This window comes from Pieris rapae, chromosome 10 (genome assembly GCF_905147795.1).
Source record: "Pieris rapae chromosome 10, ilPieRapa1.1, whole genome shotgun sequence".
NCBI lineage: Eukaryota > Metazoa > Arthropoda > Insecta > Lepidoptera > Pieridae > Pieris > Pieris rapae.
Genome location: NC_059518.1, coordinates 1,064,871 through 1,088,904, shown reverse-complemented (window position 1 = coordinate 1,088,904; position 24,034 = coordinate 1,064,871). Strand labels below are relative to the sequence as shown.

Sequence of the window (24,034 nt, the reverse complement as noted above, 5' to 3'; positions counted from 1 at the left end):
AAGAACATGTTTTTACTTTAAAATATCACAACCTAATAATCTATGAGTTAATATGATAATTATCAACGAAATTACGGCATTTATGAATAAAATACCTCCTCAAGCCATACATCATAGTAGCAGCCATCTATTACATCGCTGTAATAGTCAGATCCATGTAATTATTCAATGTGCCAATATATAACATGTAAGCAATACTTTAGCGGTGACAACTGCTAATGTATGGAGGCTTTGGAAATTATTGATTGTATTTACCAATTTTATGTAATTTTATCCGTTACATGATTTAAAGTGATAAAAGAGGTTTCTTAAATGTAGTTAATAACTTAGTTCTATATTAAATATCGTGATTTTATATTTATGTACAGCATAGATGCCAAACAGGTGTATTGTTTAAATTAATTAAATTTTAAAATATTATAAACAAAAAAACAACCTTACATTCAGTATTTCCGAACCTGTCTCCAATGTATCTAGTACTGGTCCAGAACCGAGGAGACGGTTCAGCAGCGAAATATGCAGAATTGGCAACTGGTAGCAGTGGTTTGTGAACTCCACTCAGATAGCTGGTCATGCCTCCGGGAATTTAAATACTTTTCAGGGCCATTTAAGCTGGATGTATGCTCACGTCCTAATTAGATTCTCGATTGCTCTAACAACTCAAATATTTTTGTGATATACTTCAATAAGGACTAACTTTAAACACCGTTAAGCAAGTATTCAGTTGTCTCGTTTCATGACAGGTTACACACAATTTGAGAGAAAGGGATAAAATAATATTATATTTAATAGTGGAATTAGAATCTTATTAAAGAAGTAATGGGAACAGTCCAATAGCAACGATTTAAAGTACACATGTCTCTTTTTATCACAGTGTGAACACTTTTAGCAGAAAGACACGAAAGTTTAGTCTTTGTCAACATGTTGTTGTGGTCAAAGAGACGAACTAATGTTTATATTTTTATAAGCAATAAAACGGTCTATACAAAACTGTATTGTCTAATGAAAAGTAATTAACCGGTGGGAGGTGCATTGACATGACAATGCCGAGAATCGCTGGAGTTAAAGAGACGGTGCTGAGTCAGCAACATCTTGTAGGACACGCTGATTTACATCGAGGTACGAAATTGGAGGCGGCAAATTTATTCTTTAATTTATTAATAAGGAATACAGCCACTACAGTAAATACATTTTTATACATTCACATTAATATTGTTAAGCAGTGTGCTTAGTGGCTACAGCTTGCGACTTTCATCCCTGAGATCGTAGGTTCGATTCCCGGCATCAATTCAGTTTTTATGTATGTGTGCATTGAACATTCGCTCGAACGGTGAAGGACAATATTGTGTGAAAAAAGTCGACGACATGAGTGAGGCACTGACAGACAAATAATCCTGAAATCGATACATAAATCTGAGGCCTAGACCTAATAAAAGGTTGTAGTGCCACTGACTTTTTGTAATTCATGATAAATTTGGATTTATATATAGATTAAATTACTTTCTTATCAAAAAAATATGTGTTTGTTGATAATGTATGCTTGCAAATATTTTCCTTTATAGTAGTTTATTATGCCACATATATCCTAGAATAAGCCTACTGTGTGATTCATTAACAGTAATTAATAATATGATTTAGTGCGACTGAAAATGGGGGTTCTTATGTAAATGAACACCTTGCATTGGATCGCGTTACATAATGATATAGAGCCATTTGTCGAAGAATTAAATATATTATTTTCATTATATCTTTACTAATATTATAAAGTGGATAGACATGTATGTAAGTATGTTTGTAATTGTAATTATAATATTAAAAAAACATATCAATATCTAAAAAAAAGAAAAAAAAGAGTCCAACCGCGCGAAGCCGCAATAAATTATTTATTTACAGAAAAAAAATATTCTTTAACTTTTAATGCAGATAAAATCATCGTCGCGATGCATTCAAGACTGAAAACATCAAATAGTGAAAGACAACTACAAAATCGGGGTAAACATAATTTCACAAACATATAAAATCATACCTATGGTTTTCTTTCAACAAATTCCCAATTCTCACAAAGTTATTCACAGCTATTTTTTAATATATCACAAACATTATTTCACAACAATTACAAAGTATTTCAATAAATACGCTGATTTTTAGCGTATACCTTCACACCGTATAAGTGATTTTTATATTGATTGTATTCTTTTTAAATTCTTTAGTTTATTAGTAAGAAATTCGTACTGTGGTCAATTTCTTCGATTAAGGTTAAAGAGAATAAAAAAAAAGGATACAGAATACCAGCTCTGCTTTTTTGTTACCATATCTATTACATCGTAACTCCCAGGTCTGTCCGGTTAGTTAGGCCCCAAAGAGGCCGACATAAGTTCATTGATTAAGCGTTACGTTGATCGATGCCTATTTATGCCTATTTCACCATTTGTGAATTGCTTAACCTCGTTTCACGGCTTATTTGTATAATAAACGACAGTTTTCATGCGTATTACTGCGTATCTAAGGGATCTTTTAAAATGGAGACGCATTTTCAGCTATTTATTCACTTTTATAAGCAAAGCCGTAGCTGTAGTAAGTGCTTCTTTTAAAATGAGCCAGATAAGTAAGTAAGTAAGGATTACTGAATACTTAATTAACGACTCTGAGTTTTACTCGTTTTCTGTTGAATTTAAAAGTAATGGTGTCCGTTTACAGATTCCCCAATTATTTATTTCAAAGTTTTAATTTGGTTTTTGAAAAACATTATAATTAAAGGCGTTGGCTCGCAATTGCGTTGCCAGCCTTTTTAATTTTTATATATACGGGTAAAGGTCCGCCGGATATTAAGAAATACCAGAGTGGTACTGTACTTTTCTTTAACGAATCTTAGTAGATATATTTCAACTATATATCATACTTAAATGCTAAATTTTGGTAAACCCAAACTCTAATAAAAATAACTTTTTTTCTATTTATTTATTTATTTTATTTATTTACACTTCGTTGCTAAAGAAATACAAATAACACAGTATATATAAATTACAAGGGATGCAACGGGCGGCCTTATCGCTAACAAACGATCTCTTCCAGGCAACCCTAATAAGAGATAAATAAAAAAAAATGATGGATGCAAGAAGTGCAGAAGTTATATAAAAAACAAAATAAATTTATATTAAAATATAGAACCTTAATCTATTAGTAACTACTTTACTTTTTTACTAATATCTATCCAAAACAATTTGTTCCCAGTCATTAACCGAATTAAAAAACTTAATACATGCGTCAATAATGAGTTGAGGCAAATCGGCTTGGGGTACATGCTCGAATCCTGTCCAAGCAGCGACGCGTAAAGATCCCCCGATAGGCAACCGCCATGCCACATGTCGGGCACCAATGTACACCTTGACTTCTGCTGTAAATAGAATTCCGAATATAGGGAATATAATCAAAATTAGGGAGACTTTTTTAGGTTTATAAGAATCTTGGAACGATTCCAGAAGCTGGTAATAACTACAATTAAATATGTATAAGATTTTAAATGGATTACTTCTAATAATTAAATAGTTTAATCTCAAAGCATTGATTATGATGGAATAGAAAAATTGTAATTCATAGCCGAGCTAGACTTTAAACTAACTTTAAAATACGAAAAAACTTTCAATTCAAACACATATAATCAGGCTTATGTTTTATTTTGTTTGTAACTTTAGTTTAGTCATAGTATATCTCTTTGTATATTTACCGTCTGCGATAGATGATGATCTGTTAGTATAGTACTATTATAGGCAGTAGGCTCTGAAAAAGATGATCATTGCAGCATATTAACTAGTCAAATCTGAAGTATTATGAAGAAGCAAATAAATTTTCTCAGTCATTAGGTACAATCATTTTTAAATATTTCTGGAGAGGTACAAATTATCGGAACACTAAAACACGACTTTTGCATTACAAATCTGATCCTGGATCAGGCGTACTCGATGACACTAATAAACAGAATCCAAAAATCATTTCGTTAAGGTATTTTATTTGTATCTATTTTGTTATTTTCAAGTTCCAAATCGTGAAACCTGTCATAGGTGAGCTATTGACTGGTGAAACTATGCGAACGATGACACGAAGCTTTAAGCAATCAACGTCGTGCTTTCGAAGCCACAAAGAACAATTAAAAGAAGTGAAGTGCGACCGCTGATTGCCTGATATTGGCTTACGAAACTCCGTTATTAGACAAACTAAAAATTAAAATAGCTAAACGGGCTTCCCCGCCTAAGCAGAGCAATTGTAGCGCGCAGCGGGCGGCGTGCCTTTCATTATTTTATAATAAGCCCGATAGAGGGCGTCCAAACCTCCGCGTCATGCTGCGGTGCGCCAAATAACAAACTCTTGAGGGGCTAGTAGACGGGCTACTTTTAGTTGCAAACAGCTTAGCCACAAAAATGTACATCTCCTCTTACTCTTTACTTGCAAAACGATACTGATTTAGTCTTTTTTTAGTTTTTTTTCTGAGTTAGTTTTATTTTCGGTTGAAGATTAAAGACTAACTCAGAATAGTTAAAGTGAAAATTTCCCGCATTTGTGGGCAGATGGGTCAAAAAGTTGATAACTTGGAATGACACGTTAGAAAGAAAAAGAGAGGACGCCCACCAGAAATATGGAAAGATGAAATAGATGAGATAGCAGGTAAAAAATAAAGATCAAGAAATGAAAAAAATTGGAGGCCGTCAATCGGTCAGATTTATAGAGATATGCTTATATTAAATACAATAATAACATAAACTGTATGGTATCCGTATATAGTCCTCGAATAAAATATATTTTTATATTTATCCTTAGATATTCTCGATAGGCATATTTAACATTCATTGCATAAGTAATTTTTCTAAATATTTACGTGTGACTCTCACATAGTGTTCACAGACTAAGTCACCTAAGTACATATCTACAAAGAAAGACTTAGAAATTTGTCTATTCCAAGCCCCAGTGACGTTACCCGCGACCTAAATGATTGATCTATGAATCTATCGCCCGTTTATCTAGCGACTTACCAAATTAATTGCTACATTCTGGGCGGTATCGTCTCTTGTGATTTCAGCAATCGCATTACAATCGTAATTAATGAATTATTGTCTCCGCGATCGTGACAATCGCTTTGTTTAAACTTTTACAATAGGCAATGTTTTATTAGTTTTAAAATTACATAAGTAAATACTCATTGTTCTTTATACACAATTGTTATATGTACTCCAGAAGTTATTTTAAAATTGTTTTTTAATCGACCAGTTTCATCTCGACGTTAGTTCCACAACTGAGCTTTCTTAAGGTAGTTTTATCCGCGCAACACCACTATGTGGACCAATTAAGAAATACCAACTCTTAAAAGGCCTGCAACGAACCCGCGAGCCGTCTAGCAATGTGTCCATGGGTGTATCATTTAACACCAGGTGTGCCCTATGTACTATATGCAATTTGCCTCTAATATAAAAAAAAGTAATATTATATAGTCCTTTGTATATAATTGATCCCAGATGAGACTGACGCATTTGGTAATGAAGTAATTTATTATCTTTAACACCAAACAGTTGCAAGGTATATAGATTTTGTACACCTGTACAAATCGATAAAGCACTCGATTCGAAATCGAGATAATGCTAAATCGATGTAAGACGTGTCGAATGTATAGATATAGATCATCTTATTAACTATTGTTTTCGGAGGTGTGGTGTGAACGAAGCGCGATATAATCTAACTCTGATGTGTTTTAAATTAACATAATAGGTTTTGTGAATGAGTATCGGCTATCTATTTGTTGTTAGACAAAGTGTAGCTGTGAGAAAGGCTTTTAGGTTATTGGGATTATATGAATGCAACTGAGCTGTTTTCAAAGAGATTTATGTTGGGAATACTGAGAATAATGATATCGTATTAGTTATAGTTTACGATTTTCCTAACGTAGATATACAAATTGACTGTAAATATTTTCGCTATAAAAATTTAGCGGTAGGTAGTCTGTCTCATAAGATTTCGACTTAAGCACTGGCCTCTTCATCACAACATAAGCTAAGACACAACAGTCTGAAAAAATGTATTATTGACATTTTTAATATTTACTAGGAAAAAATCCTTCAGTAGTACCATTGTTGTCTAACAAATAAAGAGTAACCTAATCTGGCTTTATATAAATTAAATATATGTACATATTACATATTCTCTGTAAAATACAATGGCAGAGAATCTCAGTGACAATTGACTCCTTTTCAAAGAAGGTTCTAATTCGAACAGTGGTTCTAAGATCGGTCTCCCTTATTTGTCTATTGATATATAGTGTCTGTCAAATTCCGGCATTGACAGGAGGTAATTTGATGACGTCACAGCTAACAGTACACAGCCGTGTTACCAAACTGATACATCACCTATTTGTTTGAACCGATCCACATGAGAACGCTGTTCTGCTGACTCACTCCAGCCAGCTCTATCATCGTACACAGGATGTTCAGTAAAACATAGAGCAATACATGAGGATTTATAAATTGTGATTTTATTTGTATCCAGATTAAACATAAACGAATAAAGGATAGGTGAAGTTAGAATATTATAACAAACAGAAAGTCGACGGTATGTATCAGGCACATAAGTTAACTACTGGCCTTTAAAAAAACACGTAACATATACAGAAATCTGAGGGTTAACTTAAAGTTGTTTTTTTTTCAATCATCGTTTAATAGCTTAAATAAGTTTATTATAAAAATATGAGTTCACAGTTTTATTGATATACTTGTCTGACTATTTTGACACACCCTGTAGCAAACATAACAATGCATACTTGCTAAACATTTTTTGTTTAGATTTTAATTGCCTTGGTTTAATTTTTATGTTATCCTCATCATTTTTTGTCTTGCGTATCTTATTGTTACGTAGATATAGTAATTAGGTATCAGCTGTGCCCGGTCGTGTACCTACTTGAGATTAAACGGCTATAGTCTAACTTTTTCATTCTACAAATTAATTTTTTTTATGTAATGATACCGCCCTCCATGGACACTCATATTGCCAAAAGGTCATATATAAATTGGTACACTTTTTTCTTGAAGGACCCAGGATTTTGAATAGACGTGGTGGAATTAAGAGAGCTATCGAGATCCGATCAGATTGGTTTTCTATGTTGGATACTCTCTACCTCACTTGGGGTCATTTAAGTATAGAAAATTCCTTATTTAAATTCCACCTAAGTAAGACTCATAGATAGCAAATGTCATGTAAGTAAGTACTATTTTAAAAAAAATATATTTAAAGTTTTTAGTTAAATAAAAAGTTTTTATGAGGGTTTAAAATTAAGTATTTGCAAATCAATTTTTATACATACATTTCATTTCAGATACATTTACAACTGAACACTGCAGTGGCTTCATCGTGCGACTCTCATCTCTGAGGACGTAGGTTCCATCTCCAGCTTTCAATGTGACCTAAAAATATTGTAGCGCTACTGACTTTTTTTACATTAAGAACTTATAGTTATTAAAAAAAAAAACAGCAAAATTATTACGAAATAAAAATCTAACATAAATGTACATTAAACAGGTATTGCTCTGCACAAATTGCAATCAGAATCGGATTGCTCAATAAATTAAGCACAAATTATAAATAGGTGCAAGAGATGCTTCGATAGTCCACGCCCGCGGGCGAAACAATGTGGAAAGGCTAGTTAAGAAAATTATAGGCTAACCCGATGCCAATAATGTTAGAACGACTTATCGTTTAGTTATCCTTAGTTTCGTTTAGTTTTCCTTAGAACCCACGTACTCACTTTATTTTTGCTTTCAAACATATTATATTAGATATTTATGAAAATGTTAAAGATAGGATATACATGTATGAAAATGCTATGAGAACTTAACAAGGCGCAGCCAGCTCTAACTTCCTCACAATGCAGTAGCCTGCAACATCGCATCATATTTACGAGGGAACTCTTTGTTGAAGAAGTCCTATTAGTCCACCAAGTATCTGCGAATATACACTGTAAATACATATATATGTAGTTATGGACATAAATGTACAATGGTAAGCAATAAAAAGTAAGTAATCTATCAAAGATTAGTGCAAAAAAAATACGTTATAAATATTTTTCACACATTCACTTGTTATCAGAATAATTACAAGAAAACTGGCATGTCTTATCCAAAATTCCAACTACTAGGAAGAAAAAATACAAATAAAACAGATCCTGCCACGTTATATAACGCCATAAGGTTATATACTGTTATTATGTGAATTTCAAATTTGTTCATTTATACATAGAAAGAAACTTTAGTTTCAAACTGCAAACATGAAGAAATGCTCAATAAATAACATCTCATTAAAAAGCCGGAACGATGCGTATTCGATATATGCACGACGACAGGGATGGAGTTTAATTAATTTAAATTAGTTAAATTTATTGAATTTATTTAATATAAAAATTTCAAAATACTACAGGCAGTCGTTTGTGCCTTAATTTGGAAATATATTTGAAACTGCTCCAGACCAACTTCGGAAATATACATGTTCTCTTCAGATTGGCTTTGCAGGAGATATTACATAAATGAGATAGATGTGCATTGTCTATTTCATGAAACACTCCGATCCTGCGAGATTATCACTAGAGCAGGTGCCAGATGATTTAGGTGCTCATCCGAGGAATGGTTCAGACTCTTTACTTAGAATTACCATTGAAATTATCAGTGCCGTTAGTGATTTTGGAGAACTTCCTTCTAACACAATACCTATTTAACTCTATGGACTTAACTGCCGACAAAATATTTCGAAACTAATATACCATTGGCGGCATTGAAACAAAAGGAAAGACAAATTCCATACTTGTCTTGTGTCCGAACATGGCTTTGGAATTCATAAGCCGATCAGCAAAAACATTCAAAAATGTTCATCTGCTTCCACGCTTAAATACTTCCACGTACAAACACATCTCAAAGACAATAAGCACGTTTTTATTAATTTTTATATTGTGTGATTTTATATCGATAGAAATCATGCTGATCAATGATATACTTCTTATTACAAATTTCACTTGTCGCCATTAAAGGCGACATCCAAAATTGCTGAAATACCACTTACATATATGTTTTGATATAAAAAATATATTCACAGTTAGCTGCTTCACAGAAAAATAATTATGTATATAGATTTATATGCGATTCTGTTTAATTTGTCTTAATATAATATAGCATGACACAAAACGATATTAATAATTTCCCTGAAAATGCAAAAAGCAGACTATAAGCAGTAGTATTTGGAAAAGTCTCTTGATTCCCGGTAAAACTTAAACTTCATTTAGCAGACTCATATATGTGTATACCTAACATGTGTATATAGCATAATAATATTTATTTTCTTAACTTTTACTTGTTGGCAAAAAAGGTATATACAAAAAGACTCGATATCCTATAACCCCTAGTTGGGGCAGAGTGTCCATTGTGTCTTCATCGCGTTCGCGTTTCACCTAACCCTAAGTCTTTCCGACTCTCTTTGCCACATCTGCAACTGTACGAAGCCGCCACGCTTCCTTACGGGTTCCCATTCTGCTTGATATGATTGGAATCTCTCGGAGTGTATGCGATTTCCATTTCCATTTGAGTCACTTGATCAGCTGGCTAATTAAGGTCTCTCAGCAGCGCTTTCAAAGTTGCTGACGAATTCTTGGAGTCGGTGCGAGATTTCTTATTGGATTTGAAAAGGATTCATGCTAAACCTACCATCAACTACATTGCGAACTCAACTAGATTCTATTAAAACATAATCCCACATTTTACAGTCAGTCAAGCCCTTTCAGCCCTAATCCGTATCTGCATGAGGCGTGCACCGATCGCCGCCAGCAGAGGGCGTGTGTACAATAAAATATGTATTGGGCTGAGCTCGCGCCGCAAGCATTTGATCCGTTTTGCGCACCTTTACGTAATGAGCGATAGTCACAACGAACTTTGTAAATCAATTGCAGGTAACAAAACATAGAAATTCCTAGTAGACAGAGATGATATTATCGTTGTTACCTTGTAACCCGATCGAATTTTTTTCGAAACAATTGTTTAGAAATGTTGGGTTTACTTTAATAGATTTCTAAACTCCATAGCACAGAGGTTAACAAATATCGCAAAACCCATGGAAGACAGTGTCGATTCCAAGCTAGTTATTTTTATTTTGTATAACTTATTTATTAGGTATTAGCTTATGAGCAGTGTTGGCCTAGTGGCTTCAGCGTGCGATTTTTATCCCTGAGGTCGTAGATTCGATTCTCACCAGTGCACCTTTGTTATGTGTGCATTTAATATTCGCTCGAACGGTGTAGGAAAACAGAGTGAGGTAACCGGCTTGCCTTAGACTCAAAAAATTGACTGCGTATGTCAGACACAGGAGGCTGATCACCTACTTAACTATTAAGCTGAGGCCAAGACCTGAAAACGTTGTAGCGCCACTGATTTATTTATTTTTATAGCTTATTTTTAAATTTAATAACATGATGTATTTTCTAAGTGAATGTAATTATTTGGCAAAATAAAGTTTATTTGAACCAAAAGTATATCAAATCTTATACAAAATACCTAATAAATATAATCTATCAAATCTGTTTAGCCTGATCTAATAGCATTTAACAAATCAAATTAGAATCCGTCAAAGTTGTAAGCGAACAATGCACAATGGTCTTCCAATCAGGTGTTAAATATAATATTATCCTGATCCATATCTAGGTGCGTGCTTTTAGAGCGATAATTAAATGTTGATCTTGTACTATCAGCAAAATTGGTTGTCTTAAAAGCACCCATCGAAGCCGCATTAGCCCACAAACCAGGGCTCGCAGAGAGCTATCATCTTGCGACTTCTAATAAACTATGAACCAACAGCATATTTTGGGCGATGAAGAACGATGATTTCGACAAATTTTTCTTGTGACAAGTAATGTGTTATTTTTTTAAAGTGAAAGCTTGTATACATATAAGAGCTTTTTTAAGCATATTTAAAATAATTATAGTATACCTATTTATTTAGCAATTTTTGGGTCCAAATTATACCTTCTTAATTACACGGTACGAAGGCAATAGAATCTCTGCTCTAAGAAATCGTTATATTTTTAAGCGAACAAGTGTTTGCTGATAGTACTTTTGAGTTGTATACGGTTGGAGGAAGGCTTGCCCCGCCCTCGCAGGCGCCTGTCTTGTTCTAAACGATTAACGACTTATGCTGCATACGAATGCTAAATATTCTTGGAAGCTAGGACGTGTGAAACTCGGAACGTGAAGAAATTGCTGGGATTTAACAAAAGTTCTAAGTATTTAAATGGTACTAATGAACTGCGTGGTTAGGTCACGCACTAACTTTGATAGTCGAGACTTGAAGAAATTAAGAATTTCCCCGTTAAAAGTGTATATAATATACATTTTCCTATATCTAATATGTTCTATATTTTACAAATCACCTCATTTATGTACTCTCAACAGCAAAGTCCAAGTGTTAACTTTTTTTTATAGGACAGGGGTAAACGGGCAAGAGGCTCATCTGGTGTTAAGAATATCACCTATAGACACTCAATGCCAGAGAGCTCACGAGTGCGTTGCCGGCCTCTTAAGAATTGGTACCTACGCTATTTTCTTGATGTACCCTAACACGCAATGGTTCGGTCATAACGTCCGATCATGAAACTCAGCTGAAGGTATCCGAACATACATTCCAGTCTTCTCTAATAAGGAAACTTGGAGATCATCAAAATAATTTCTTCTAATACATGAAACTTTAAGTGGAATATATATGCGAAAATCTTAAATAGAGTACAAGTTTACAAATGTCACTTTAAAATGTAAGAGGAGTCAGGAGAAACAACTTGTTTCGTATAAGATAAATCGTACAAGAATAGCTTAAGAGGCTGCGCGTTCCAAATCTTGAAGCATATTGGTAACAAATCACCAACGATGGGTCGTTTAGCCGCCATTTGTTGTGGGGGGTGGGGGTAATTGTATTTACAATACACCCCCTCATACCACTCGCGTTAAGCGTTTACCTCAGCTATTTGCTCACAGTCATTTCTGTTGCTCTAAGAAATTCGATAGAAATCTTAAATTAGTTTAGGTTGAATATTAATTTTTTTATGTAATAGGAGGTAAAAGGGTGGTTCTCATCAAATGTTAAATGACACATTTACCAGAAGCCTCGGAAGTGCGTTGCTGGCCTGTAAAATGACACAAATCTTTTTTGGTTTAAAAGCATGTAATATTTATAATTTTAACTTAAATTACATTAAAAGAAGTGCGTTTCCGACCTTTAAAATGATACAAATCTTACTGTTTCAAAATATATTACATTTATAATTTTAACTTTAAACATTTTAATTCACGAATTAACTTTTGAATTTCAATTAAAATTCAGCTATAATATTTGTTAAATAAAATCAGAAAAACTAATTTGTTAGGCTTTTTATTTTTCTTTTCTAAACAAAATTTATCACAATCGGTTTGTGAATTCAGGTCTTATGTATCATTTTAAATTCTTTGGTAATTATTATATCTATCTATATAGTTCGCTTCGGTTGACACTCCCATAAAAGACCCATAAAAAATAATAATCAATTTACGTTCAGTGACACGCGCGCTCATTTGCGTTTATTACAATCTGAGATTCAAAAATTCTTTTATCCTCAATATTAACTGTATATTTAAGAAATATGGGAAGGCCTTTTTCTATTTGTAATAAATAATAATAATAAAAAATGTCTTTATTCATATAGGTAAAAAAGTACACTTATGAACGTCAAAACAATTAAATTAATTGTGAATTTACATTTACTGCAAGTTCTCAAATCAAGGGTGTAGAACGGAAGAGAAGATCTGGTAATAAACTCTCCGCCACACTTTTGTAGCAGCCAAGCCTACGTGTCCAGGAAACTTTTGACATTCCGGAAGGCTAAATGGGCTTCTTAGTCCGAAAACTGAGTCACATACATAGGTATATCTATAGTAGTAGATACTATATATGTACCAGCGAATACAAAAAACCGTCAAATTACCAGCAAGATAAATAGACGCAGGACCTCAGAAACCAACCAAACTATGGATTGTTCTGTATGAAATTAACACACAGGTCGAGAAAACATGTGCGTGTGTGTCTCTTGTATTTAAATTATTAAGTTTTCCTTGTTTTGTCTATTAATGCACTTATGTTTTCTGTTTCATATAATTTGCTTATCAATGTAATCTGTTTTGTCTTTATTTGAATATGCGTTAACTGTAAGATTACTAAAAAGATAATAAAAAACCTCTCAAACAGTTTTCACTTAAATATCTATACAGAAAATAATGATTCATCATATTACTGCATTTATATTATTTAACAAAACTCTCTTAATTAATTGAGAAGTTTTCAGTGGACGCGTGTAAAATTTACATAAACAGCAGATCCACAATCGAAAAACAAAACACGATTTTAAACTCGGGCGCACAAGGAGTAAATCGAATAAAAAATGGATTTTAAGCGTTCGATCTTGTGGATGCAATTAAAGAGTTCTGCGAACCGATGCCTCGGGATTGCATGGATCCCGCTCGAACTTCGCTATATTAAATTATGTTCAGTCTTTCAGATAGCATACATGTATTGATAACTGGAACAGATTTAGCATTAGTTCAATATATGTACTGCAAGTATTATTATTATATACATCAATAAAACAAATTCAAATATACCTACTGGTAGTCACTCTTTCTACTGATTAAAACTGAATATATTTTGCATACATTTGTGCACATTTATTCTATACATTATGGGTCATCTTCCGTCCCTTGTACGCGTTTTTTTTTTATAAAGTTGTCTTCACGAGCAAGTGTCAATGTACATACAGGGATGAGCCCACGACGTATGTATTTAATTCAATACTCAGAATAGGTTTGTGTATTTTAAGATAACATTTTAATGATTCATTTAATTTATGTCTTAGATCAGAAGTGTCTGCTAATATTACAAGACAGCCATGTAACCTTCTTCGCGTCTTTTTCGATTGGTAAATCAGTTTTTGCAGAGTTGGCCTAGTCGCTTCAGTATGCGACTCTCATCCCTGCAGTCGTAGGTTCGATCCCCGGCTGTGCCCCAACAGACTTTCTCAGCGCATTCGACATTCGCTTAGTGGAAAAAACTGGCTTGCCTTAGACGCTCAAACTCGACGGCGTGTGATCACAGGAGGCTGATCATCTTCTTGTCTTTTAGATTTATCATGGAACAGATACAGAAATCTGAGGCCCAGACCTCAAAAGGTTGCAGTGCCACTGATTTATTTATTTTTATTTTTATTAGGATTGCGCAGTATTTTGCTTTATATTACTTAAACAATAAATGCGAGCAAATCATATGACCTACCAAATTTGAAATTGATTTATATATAAATCAATAAAAGAACTAAATGTTTAATATCGTTATCATTAAGCCCAAAGTCGAAGGAACAAGGTGTTTACGAATCTGATTTCGATCGAAAAAAAATCTTAGCGAATAAATTATAAGGACCGGCCGTGTCGTTCCTTTAATTGGGCTATCCTTTGGACATTTGTTAGGTATTCCAAGAATTGTATACTTGTTGCTCGTCCGGTACGTTTTGCATATACATAATGCAACGTTATTGTTCCATTGTATTTTATTGGATAATTATAGCCGAGTTATAATTTCATATTTTGGCTATGGTTTGTTTCAAACGCCGTAAACATTTATTTACAAATTATAGACATGTTCAGCTATTTTAACTTTAAAAATATGTTAGTTTCTACTGTTTACATTTATTTAAGAATGTCGTCGCTATTTTTATGCATTAATGAAAACAATTTATCCCTAAGAGTCTACACTACATACACTACATTAAAGATAATATTTTGTTTTATGAAGGGAAGTAAAATAATTCCTGCTGTCAATGTCATATGTGTCATTGAAGATTCATACCTACATTTATTATTATTTTAAGTATATCACCATGTACCACAGTTTTTGTTCTAAACTAACTAGCAAATCGAGAGTAGTATAATAATAATAATAACGTTATTAATAACACATTGGTTGAGTCAAAATTCATATATCGCTAGGAAGTTTCTATGTTACGTTGTATATGGTACACGTTTTAAATATTTTTTTAGAAAAAGTAGGTGTCATGTACTATGTGTATGTAACTAATCGAACACATTGTTTTAAGTGTAAGACACTAAGTATGTGTGTATTATAAAAGAAACATATCAACGTATAAATTATTTTAATTGGAAAGTATGGATTGTGGGCATTTGTTCCAATTCCAGTATTTCATTGAACGAAATTGTCGCATTCAAGAGACAGCCTGCGCGTGTCTTCACACCTTACAACATCACTAAGACACAAACAATTCTGACCAGTATCTATTAATATATAAGATCCAAAATCCCTCAATGAAATCAAAATTACCTCATTTAATAAAACAGAGAATTCCCAACTTTCACAAGATATCCTTTGAGTCTATAGTTGCAAATTAGATGGGAACAGTAGTGCATTATCAACTTTTCTTCATGGCTAAGTGGATTTAAATGGCTTTGAAATAAAGCCTATGTTTGCTTGAAAGCCTTCGTATTCGTGCTCGTAATGAGGTAGAACAAAATCTGAGCAGTTTCAAATATGTATAGTTTTTATCTTTGTAATGGACATCTATAATCTCAATTGCGATGGTTAATGCACGATTTGGATGAATTTTCAGGAGAAGAGCTTTAATGCTTGCAGCATGAATAAGAGTTTGATTTTTTTTTAGTTTTTTTAGGGTCCTTCAAGAAAAGAAGTTCTTAAAGAGAAAAGAAAACCAATTCTTAAAAGGCCGGCAACTCGCGAGCCCTCTGGCATTGAGAGTGTCCATGGGCGGCGGTATTACTTAACATCGGGTGAGCCTCCTGCCCGTTTGACCCCGTTATATAAAAAAAAACAATTTCAAAATGTATTGAATGTTATGTTTTAAATTAAGTTTAAATTTAAGGATTATTTTAATGATCCTGAGCCTAATCCTTGATTTGTTCAAACAATTAGTTTGAATCAAAACTTGGCGATTAAAAACAGTGGCGGAGAGCTTCTCACCAGTTCTTGGCCGCTCTATGCCCTTTAACGAACTGGCAGTAAATGTAAATTTAGAATCAATTTAACATCTTTCCTGTTGACGTTCCTAAGTGTAGCTATATGAATAAAGTTTTTTTGAGTTTGAGTTTAAATGTAAGTCTGTTTTAAAAATAATGTTTCATTTAAGATTTGACTATGTACAATATTTAGGGTAGACCCTGTTAGGGTAATATTAACAATAAAATAAAAAAACAGATCAATTTACGAATTGCACATTCCATATGTCAGAAACAAATCAAGTTCTCTTTTTTTCTTTAATCGGCAGCTTATGTCTGAGCGCTGTGGGGAGCAGCGAAGCATCTGGAGCGGACGATCTGTTTCTGTCCAGCTTCTCTTACGACAGTGTGTTGAGGACTATGAGTCTTTTACTTGATCGGTCCATCTGGTTGGTCCGATCAACAAAGCTTCTCCAAGTCTGCGCATTGTCCGCCTCACACAAATTTATATTCACATAATTTATTCACCCGTGGAGCGTTTTGACTTTTCTATAAGAGCGAGAACTATTAAAATACTAAAATGAGTAAAACGATTTTATTCCTAGGAAAGTAATACACTCATTATGCAAAAGAAAAAAATCACAAATATCCTTTAATAAAATCTCCATTATTAGCGCATCTTTAAACCATTATTAATTAGACAGTTATAGGGCGAACAAATACACCTGATCACCTGCACCTTGCTCCAAATGAGTGTCTACACCTGTCTTATTTTATTTTAACCACCTCCTCGAAATCACTGAAGTGAACAACTAGGTAAGGTGTTTGTCTATTTATAGAATTAATTACAAAAGGATTTTATATGCAGACCCGCGATTTTTTATTATATATTTAACGAAGAGATGGCAAATACATTTTATTATAGAATTAAGTATACAGTGTACAATCAGAATTAGAGAAGTAGAATAGTGTTTCTTATGCCCCATTGTGGGACATTGAACAACAGATGCATTTATTCAATTTAAATCCTAAATTCTGATTAGAGTTAAATATTTGTAATAAAAAGAATATATTTAGGTATTTATTTGATAAAATTCCATTATGTCCATTTGTTAGTATATTATAATAAATATTATATTGTATGTTTAAATTCAATTAGCAATTTAAGTTGGATTAATTAACTAATAAGTTACTACGTTCAGATACAAGACTTACTAACACCAATACGCTATACATTTTTTTGTTATGTTGAATCTGAATTATATTTGTCTTATTCTGTCAATACATGCGAATATATTGACAGAATAAGACAAATATAATTCTAATTGATAAATATGATAAATTGATTGATATTATAATTCGTTAACTTTGTAATCATATATAAAAGGAGTGTAAAGTAGACTACTTGATAAAACACAATTGGATTTTAACTTTAGCGTAAATATAGGCAATACAATATACTAATAAGATTTAGTACCAATTGGTAAAGATTTCTTAACGAAGTATTTTCAAGGACAGGTGACGCGTGCCTGTCACCTGACACCAGACGGAGGTTGCAGCCACAGAGTGTCATCTTACAACTGTGATTGTTCATGTGCAAGTCTTACTGAATATCGCTCGTTGGAGCGTGAGTACAAAGACAAAACGAGTCACTACTTTGAATAGAAAATTCTATTTGAAGCCACACTTTTTAATAGTATACGCGTTGCGGTTATGAAGGATTATTTAATAATTAATACAAATTGGAGCACATAGAATTCTTAATTATTATAATTATTGTGACACAAAGATAAGAAGCATTAAACCTACTGATGCCATAACATAACTTAAAGGAAGATGACAGGGCATGTAGCAAAATTGTCAGACAATCGACGACAATTTTGGAAACGAAATAGAGGAAGAGTGCTCGAGCTAGAGCTAGACCCAACACAGACTGACAAAGACAAGACAACATAGACAAGACTAGACAAAACCGAGATACCTGGAGCTCCTAGGAGGAGGTCTGCATGCAAGATAACTATGAAATATATATATGTATTTATGTCTATTTCCTAGTTAATTTATGTAGTTATCCATTATGGATTAATTTAACGTTCTTCTAAAAAAAACATTTTTCAAACCTCAAAATCCATTGGTTTGTAGATTAATAAATTGTACGATTCTTATTATCGCAATAGCTGTTTCGTTGTCGATTATGATACACTGCTAACAACACGCGACACCATCTCTATTCAACGAAGGGTCTTTCTTCAAAATTTAACCAGTAGTGAAACAAAAACAAAGTTAATGATCCCATAATTAAAGCCGTTGGAAGATTAAAGGTGTGTTAGCAAACACCCGTTCGACGGAAGTTGGGGCAGGTTTGCAATCAGAGGTCATAAATGACCGACGCACGTTGATCTACAGGTGCAGTATATTGCAAAATATTTGTTTTAAATATTGTATTTGGCAAATCGCATGTGTAAATATGGTTGATAATGTCATACAATCAATAATCATTATTTGTTGCCGATTAGAATTTTATAGATCAATACTCGTTATTAAATCCAGTAATTATACCTTTTATCGCGTATTAACTTTGGTCTTATTTGCTGTTTTTTTTTTATAGAACGCAGAACGGGAGACGCAGCCAATGTTATGGTTGGCTAAAAAATGGTTCCTAAATAAAAACTCCTTATTAAAAACGGTAAATTTATCGAATCACGGCTCCACCTTAAAACAGCTCCAAATATTTTTCTACATTTTTTGACCCCTCAGCAAATGAATGAATGAATAAAGCTACAGATTTTTGGCTTTAATATAACCTAACCTGATCATAACGCCCCTTAGAATAAAAAAATGTAGCCTAATGTTATTTACTGGGAACTGAGACGATATCATTTACATGCATGTAATATTATCATCTTTTACATTTTCTAAAGGGTCCAAAGCCATGCGCCTTCCTAATATTACTTGGAGTATTACAAACACGTAAATAACGATGACGAAAAATTTAGACCAGCTCTAAGATGGAGCCGTGATTTGACAAATTTACCATAAAAACGCCAAAAACTCTTTCCAAAATTCAATTTTAAATTTAAAGATCAAATTTGACAAAAAGAAAAAATAGTACTGCATTTTGTATTTATTAATGAAAACGTTTATTTGAAAAGTTTCTTCTGTCCTATACGTGCTTATTATTTAAAAAAAATGAATCGCCTTTCTGGTACCTAAACATCGTAAAGCAAAAAAATAATAGAAAAACTAATTATATGTGTAATTTTTTTAAATTTTATGTTCACTATGTCCTGTTTATACTGTTTCAATATATAAGATGTGGTTTTAATAAATACGTGCTTTGGTGATCACAACATTAAAATCAGAAGTCAAACAACGACAATTATCACGGATTGAATACATCACAGCTCTATATCAAAAATAATATTTTCATGTGACAGCACTTTATCGAAGTATGTGCCAGTTATCAGGTCACCTGCCGGACCCTCGTCGGTTGCTAATTAGCATACTTTAACTCCAACAAAAAGATTATTTGCCCCCAATACTTGGACATCCAATACGTTTACACCAAATAATTACTTCGGATGCATTAAGGTCTGTTTTCTGTATATATTATAATATAAATGCTTGAGGGAGTGAGCAGGTGAGGTCGTTAGAGCTTCAAATGGAATGGATTTCGTAAAAGAAATTTCACATTTGAATATTCTCTGTTATTGTAAGACAGTTTTATTATTACAGTTACGTCAGCTGAGCCCGAACGCACTTTGTTGCGCCGGAAATCTAGGAGATATTTTAACAAATAAATTGTTCGTAAAATTTGTATAAAATTTTAGACGCCTTAAATAAAAATTAAAATTAAGTATACCACTTGACTATGCCTATATGCCAGACACTCTTCAATTACTAATATCTGAGCAATTAACACAAGTTAATTGTTTTTTCCAAACTGTTTTAACTAAGACAATTCAGTTAAAATGTAAAAGCGGCCTTCACACCTGTGAGCTGGCTCTAGCTATATATCTATCTATCTATGTGACTATCCATATTCAAAGTTATTGTTATACCATACAATTTATTGGCCGTTATAAATTCCAAACATTGGCTTCGCGCAAGGGTCAAGTAGATAAGCTAAGTCGCAGATTGATTCTCGGATCAGACGTTCGACGCAGCCAAGTGAAGTCGATCCTTTTTCTCGATTCGCTGACCATTACGAGTGTCTCCTTAAATAGGATTTAGCCGACACTCTGCTGGGGCTGATCTGCTGTTTGATTTGTGACCGGTTATAAATTATAGCTCTCTGATTTGCTACTTTGAAGACAGAGATAATCGAAAATCCTTTTACGCCGATTGTAATTGTTAGAAACTTTACGGGGTGTTAACACAAATGTAACTTATGTTAAAATAATAGCTAATAAATGTATAACACTTAAATACATACACGTTAACATAATATTTAATGGTTTAATATATATGAATTCCATTTAAATTAAATAAGGTCGGGTATTTATTAAGTGTTCAATCTAGTTTGATTGGTGAATAAAAGAATAAAAAAATATCAGTTGTGCTACAATTTTTTTAGTTCTCGACCTGAGATTTCTGTATTTGTTTCATGATCATTTGTAAATCTAATTGGCGAGTGTTCAGCTTCCTATGTCGTCGACTTTTTGCGACCGTTCGAGCGAATGTCAAATGCGCGCGTAGAAAGTCTATAAGTGCACTGCCGATGATCGAACCTACGACCTCAGACAATGAGAGTAGCTGAAGCGAACACGGTCCTTAAGAATTAGCGAGACGATAAGAGATTTTAAGTTACAAAGAGTATTACTTATATTATTGTATCTATAACTAAATAAATACAGTGTTTGCTTGTAGTGAAGAACAGTAAAGTCGTAATTTAGCCAAGTGTGAAGTTCGTCGCATCGGGGGGTACGCACGTTCTTTGGTAGGTGTAAGAATATTTGCTGTTGTAAGCCTCGAATATTCCGCACTGGTGCCTCAATAAATCCTGCGGAGTGATGGCGTTTTGTTGGGCGACATTTTTTCCCGCGCCCACAGGGCATATATCACTGCACAGCTCCTAGTGACTTATGCGGCTGTCTCGAAACTCGTTTAAAACAAACTGTCGTTTTTGAAAAACGTTCCACACTTAACACTTAATTCGTGTTTACGTATTTTATTTGCCATCTACTCGATTTAAAGATACAAATCGTAATACAAAGACGTTTTATTTATCTCTAGAGTTTCTTAAGAATCCACCGCAATACCGCAGAATGCAACGGAGCGTGCTACGAACTGGCGAAATCTAAAAAGATCAATTGCAAACATTTGTGTATCAACAATGTCACCCTCAAAATCCGGATGGAGCGATACCGCAAATAAAACGAAACTTAACTAAGGCCTATCGGGTCGGGGGACGCTTTATTGGTACTTTATCCGATGTCCTTTCTGAAATGCGATTAAAATTGAATAGGTCCATATGTCGCCGGCAGCGTTCGTTGCGTCACAATCACACGGCCCGTTGCATTTTCAATTTGCCGCGAGATAAACGTGAATTTTGTACGTTTTTCTGCGGAATGGCGGAATTGATCCGTTGACTTATGGCGGGCGAAAGACGCAGCGGATGGTCAATTGAATGTGATTCTAATTTTATTTCAATGCGTGAGCTTTGTGATGTTCGCTTGACCGGAAAATAAGTAGATCGCATTCACAGACATTCGTCTTACAATACAAGTTATGCTCTTATAGAACTTCAGCTGAGTATTATTTTCTGTAATCTTCTTTCCTACTTTACAGTAGGTATAATTAGGTATTAATGGTTAAAGTTAAATAAAATCCATATATGAAATATCAATATTTATTGATAAATTATTCGCAATTTTATTTAAAATACACAACTTCACATTGTTCTGATTTATAAACTAAAAAATTACGGATGGGATATTAATGGGCTGTTTTGTGATCGCTAATTTACATCTGTTTAGTATTCTAAAATTTTCCATTTACAATAGTATTTACAATTTGGATTTTGATATATCATTTATGGGCGCAGTCATCAATAAATCGGACATATAACATACTGCGTCCACAAATGGCATCGATCGATATGGCCACACAATAACTTAATTTTTAATAAACAAATATTTCACGATTCTAGAGTGAATTGGAACACAGATATCCAAATAATGTGACCTATATGGGATGGCCTGGCACGAGCTGACATCGAATTAATCACGATGAACAAGAACTCAGAATTTAAACCATCATTAGGAAGTTCTTATCGAACCATACGTCTAAAGATGTTAGCTCCCACCAAACTCATTAAACATTTCCGATATATTTACAAATTATATGATTAACGCTATTCATATAAATTACTATTGCATCTCAATAAAGTCTACAAATCAAATTTACAAAACTGTCAAACTCTGAACACATCACAATTCCTAGAGCGAACAAAGATTAAATAAAACAATCTATACAGGAACAGAATATAACTTATATTTACAAAATACACATGATAATAATACCGACGTTAATCTAAGCGGACATTATACTTATCTAGTTTATAATACTGTACAATTTCTCTATTTGTAAAACACTCGGGGAAGCGTAAAACGCGTTGAAAAAATGGGAGTTTTTGTATGAGATATGTTCGCAAACATCAATTCTGTTACAGTCTTATTAATTAAGTGATGTGTCAAAGTGATTCAGTACATCTTCTATGTTTGTGAAATCACAGTTACTATTGTGTCGCCGTCTAAGCTCGGCTTCATGACGATTTAAATTATTATACTCGTAGACTTATCACGTATACTCACTCCTCCAGCCAGTCTGAAAAAAAAGAAAGAAAAAGTTTAAGCCAAATGCCAAATGACAAATAAGAAACAAATTTACTGCCACCTCTTGTATTTAAAGGAAGAAGTCGGAGAGGTAGAGAAGAAGTTATTTTATTTTATATGACAAAATAAAGTAAATCCTACACTAGTGGCACTACCTTTTAAAGGTCTGGGCCTCATATTTCTGTCTTATTATCATTTGTCTAGGCAAGAAGATGATCAAGCTTGTTTTTGCACACGCCGTCGATTTTTGATTTTTAAAATAATCTTTTGTAAATTCATTAAAGGTAAATTAACTTACCATTGAATTAAGCTGCGCAAGGTGGTGGTGATGGTAGGGGTTATGCGAAGCAGGTGGTGGGGCAAAGCCCTGGTGCGGCGCCCCATACCAGTGGGACATGTGAGCCGCCGCTGGATGCACTAAGCCTACTTGGTGCTGACCTGAAAAAATTTAATAATTAAGTATTTATAAAATACATAAATCCTAATCTTTATCCATTTCTAAACCTAAAAGTTAACATTACTTAAATCTAAATGAACTATGTAACAAATATATGTATTTTACTAAAGCTTCTAAGAATACAGCTGCGTGCGTAAGTCAAAAACAAAACAATTAAAAGTTCCACAACGCAATGTCGCCAAGCTCAGATAGAAAACTGCTTCCTTTAATGACATTGTTACCAGTACTATCGTGATGCTCGTAGCCCATTAAAAAGATTGCAAAAAATACTAACCAAAGTCCATAGCCGATGGAAATGACCCGCCAAAACCTTTCGAACCGTCCCCGAGAGGTTTGATCATGTCCCCCATGACGCCCCCCAAAGCGAGAGCACACGCCCCGCCTCCCCCCATTCCCATTCCTCCTTTCTTCTTTTTGCTCTTACTGCTAAGCTTGCGATTTCTCGTCTGGATGCCTTCTTTCTTCATTGTTAATGGCCGGTTTACCTATAACAAGAAATTATATATTAATTATGTGTGATTTAATCTTTATCCAAAAGTTATTATAATACATCAATTTTTAATACATAATCTTTGTTCTGCGATGGGTTGCTTGCCTTCCCTTGTCCAAAAAATTGGTCGGCTGTGACGAGGTATTGAATGCAGTGGTATGTCTGTGAGCAAGTAATGCTACAGAAGGAGACAGCAGAATGAGCG

At 33.6% G+C, this 24,034-nt stretch overlaps 1 protein-coding gene across 3 annotated transcripts in view; it reads right to left on the bottom strand.

Annotated features, from left to right (window-relative positions):
- Nucleotides 1-21,901: 21,901 nt before the first annotated feature.
- Nucleotides 21,902-24,034, bottom strand: part of LOC110997726 (GATA-binding factor C) — an 80,297-nt gene continuing 78,164 nt past the window's right edge. For 2 of the 3 annotated variants that reach the window (XM_022266025.2, XM_022266017.2), the window contains exons 6-8: nt 23,614-23,824; nt 23,181-23,320; nt 21,902-22,874 (exon numbers count right to left, since the gene is read on the bottom strand). In XM_022266025.2, coding sequence (XP_022121717.2) covers nt 22,848-22,874; nt 23,181-23,320; nt 23,614-23,824 — 378 coding nt within the window. In that variant the 3' untranslated portion in view covers nt 21,902-22,847. The remainder of the gene's footprint in view (nt 22,875-23,180; nt 23,321-23,613; nt 23,825-24,034) is intronic. The other variant, XM_022266052.2, reaches the window with a different exon arrangement.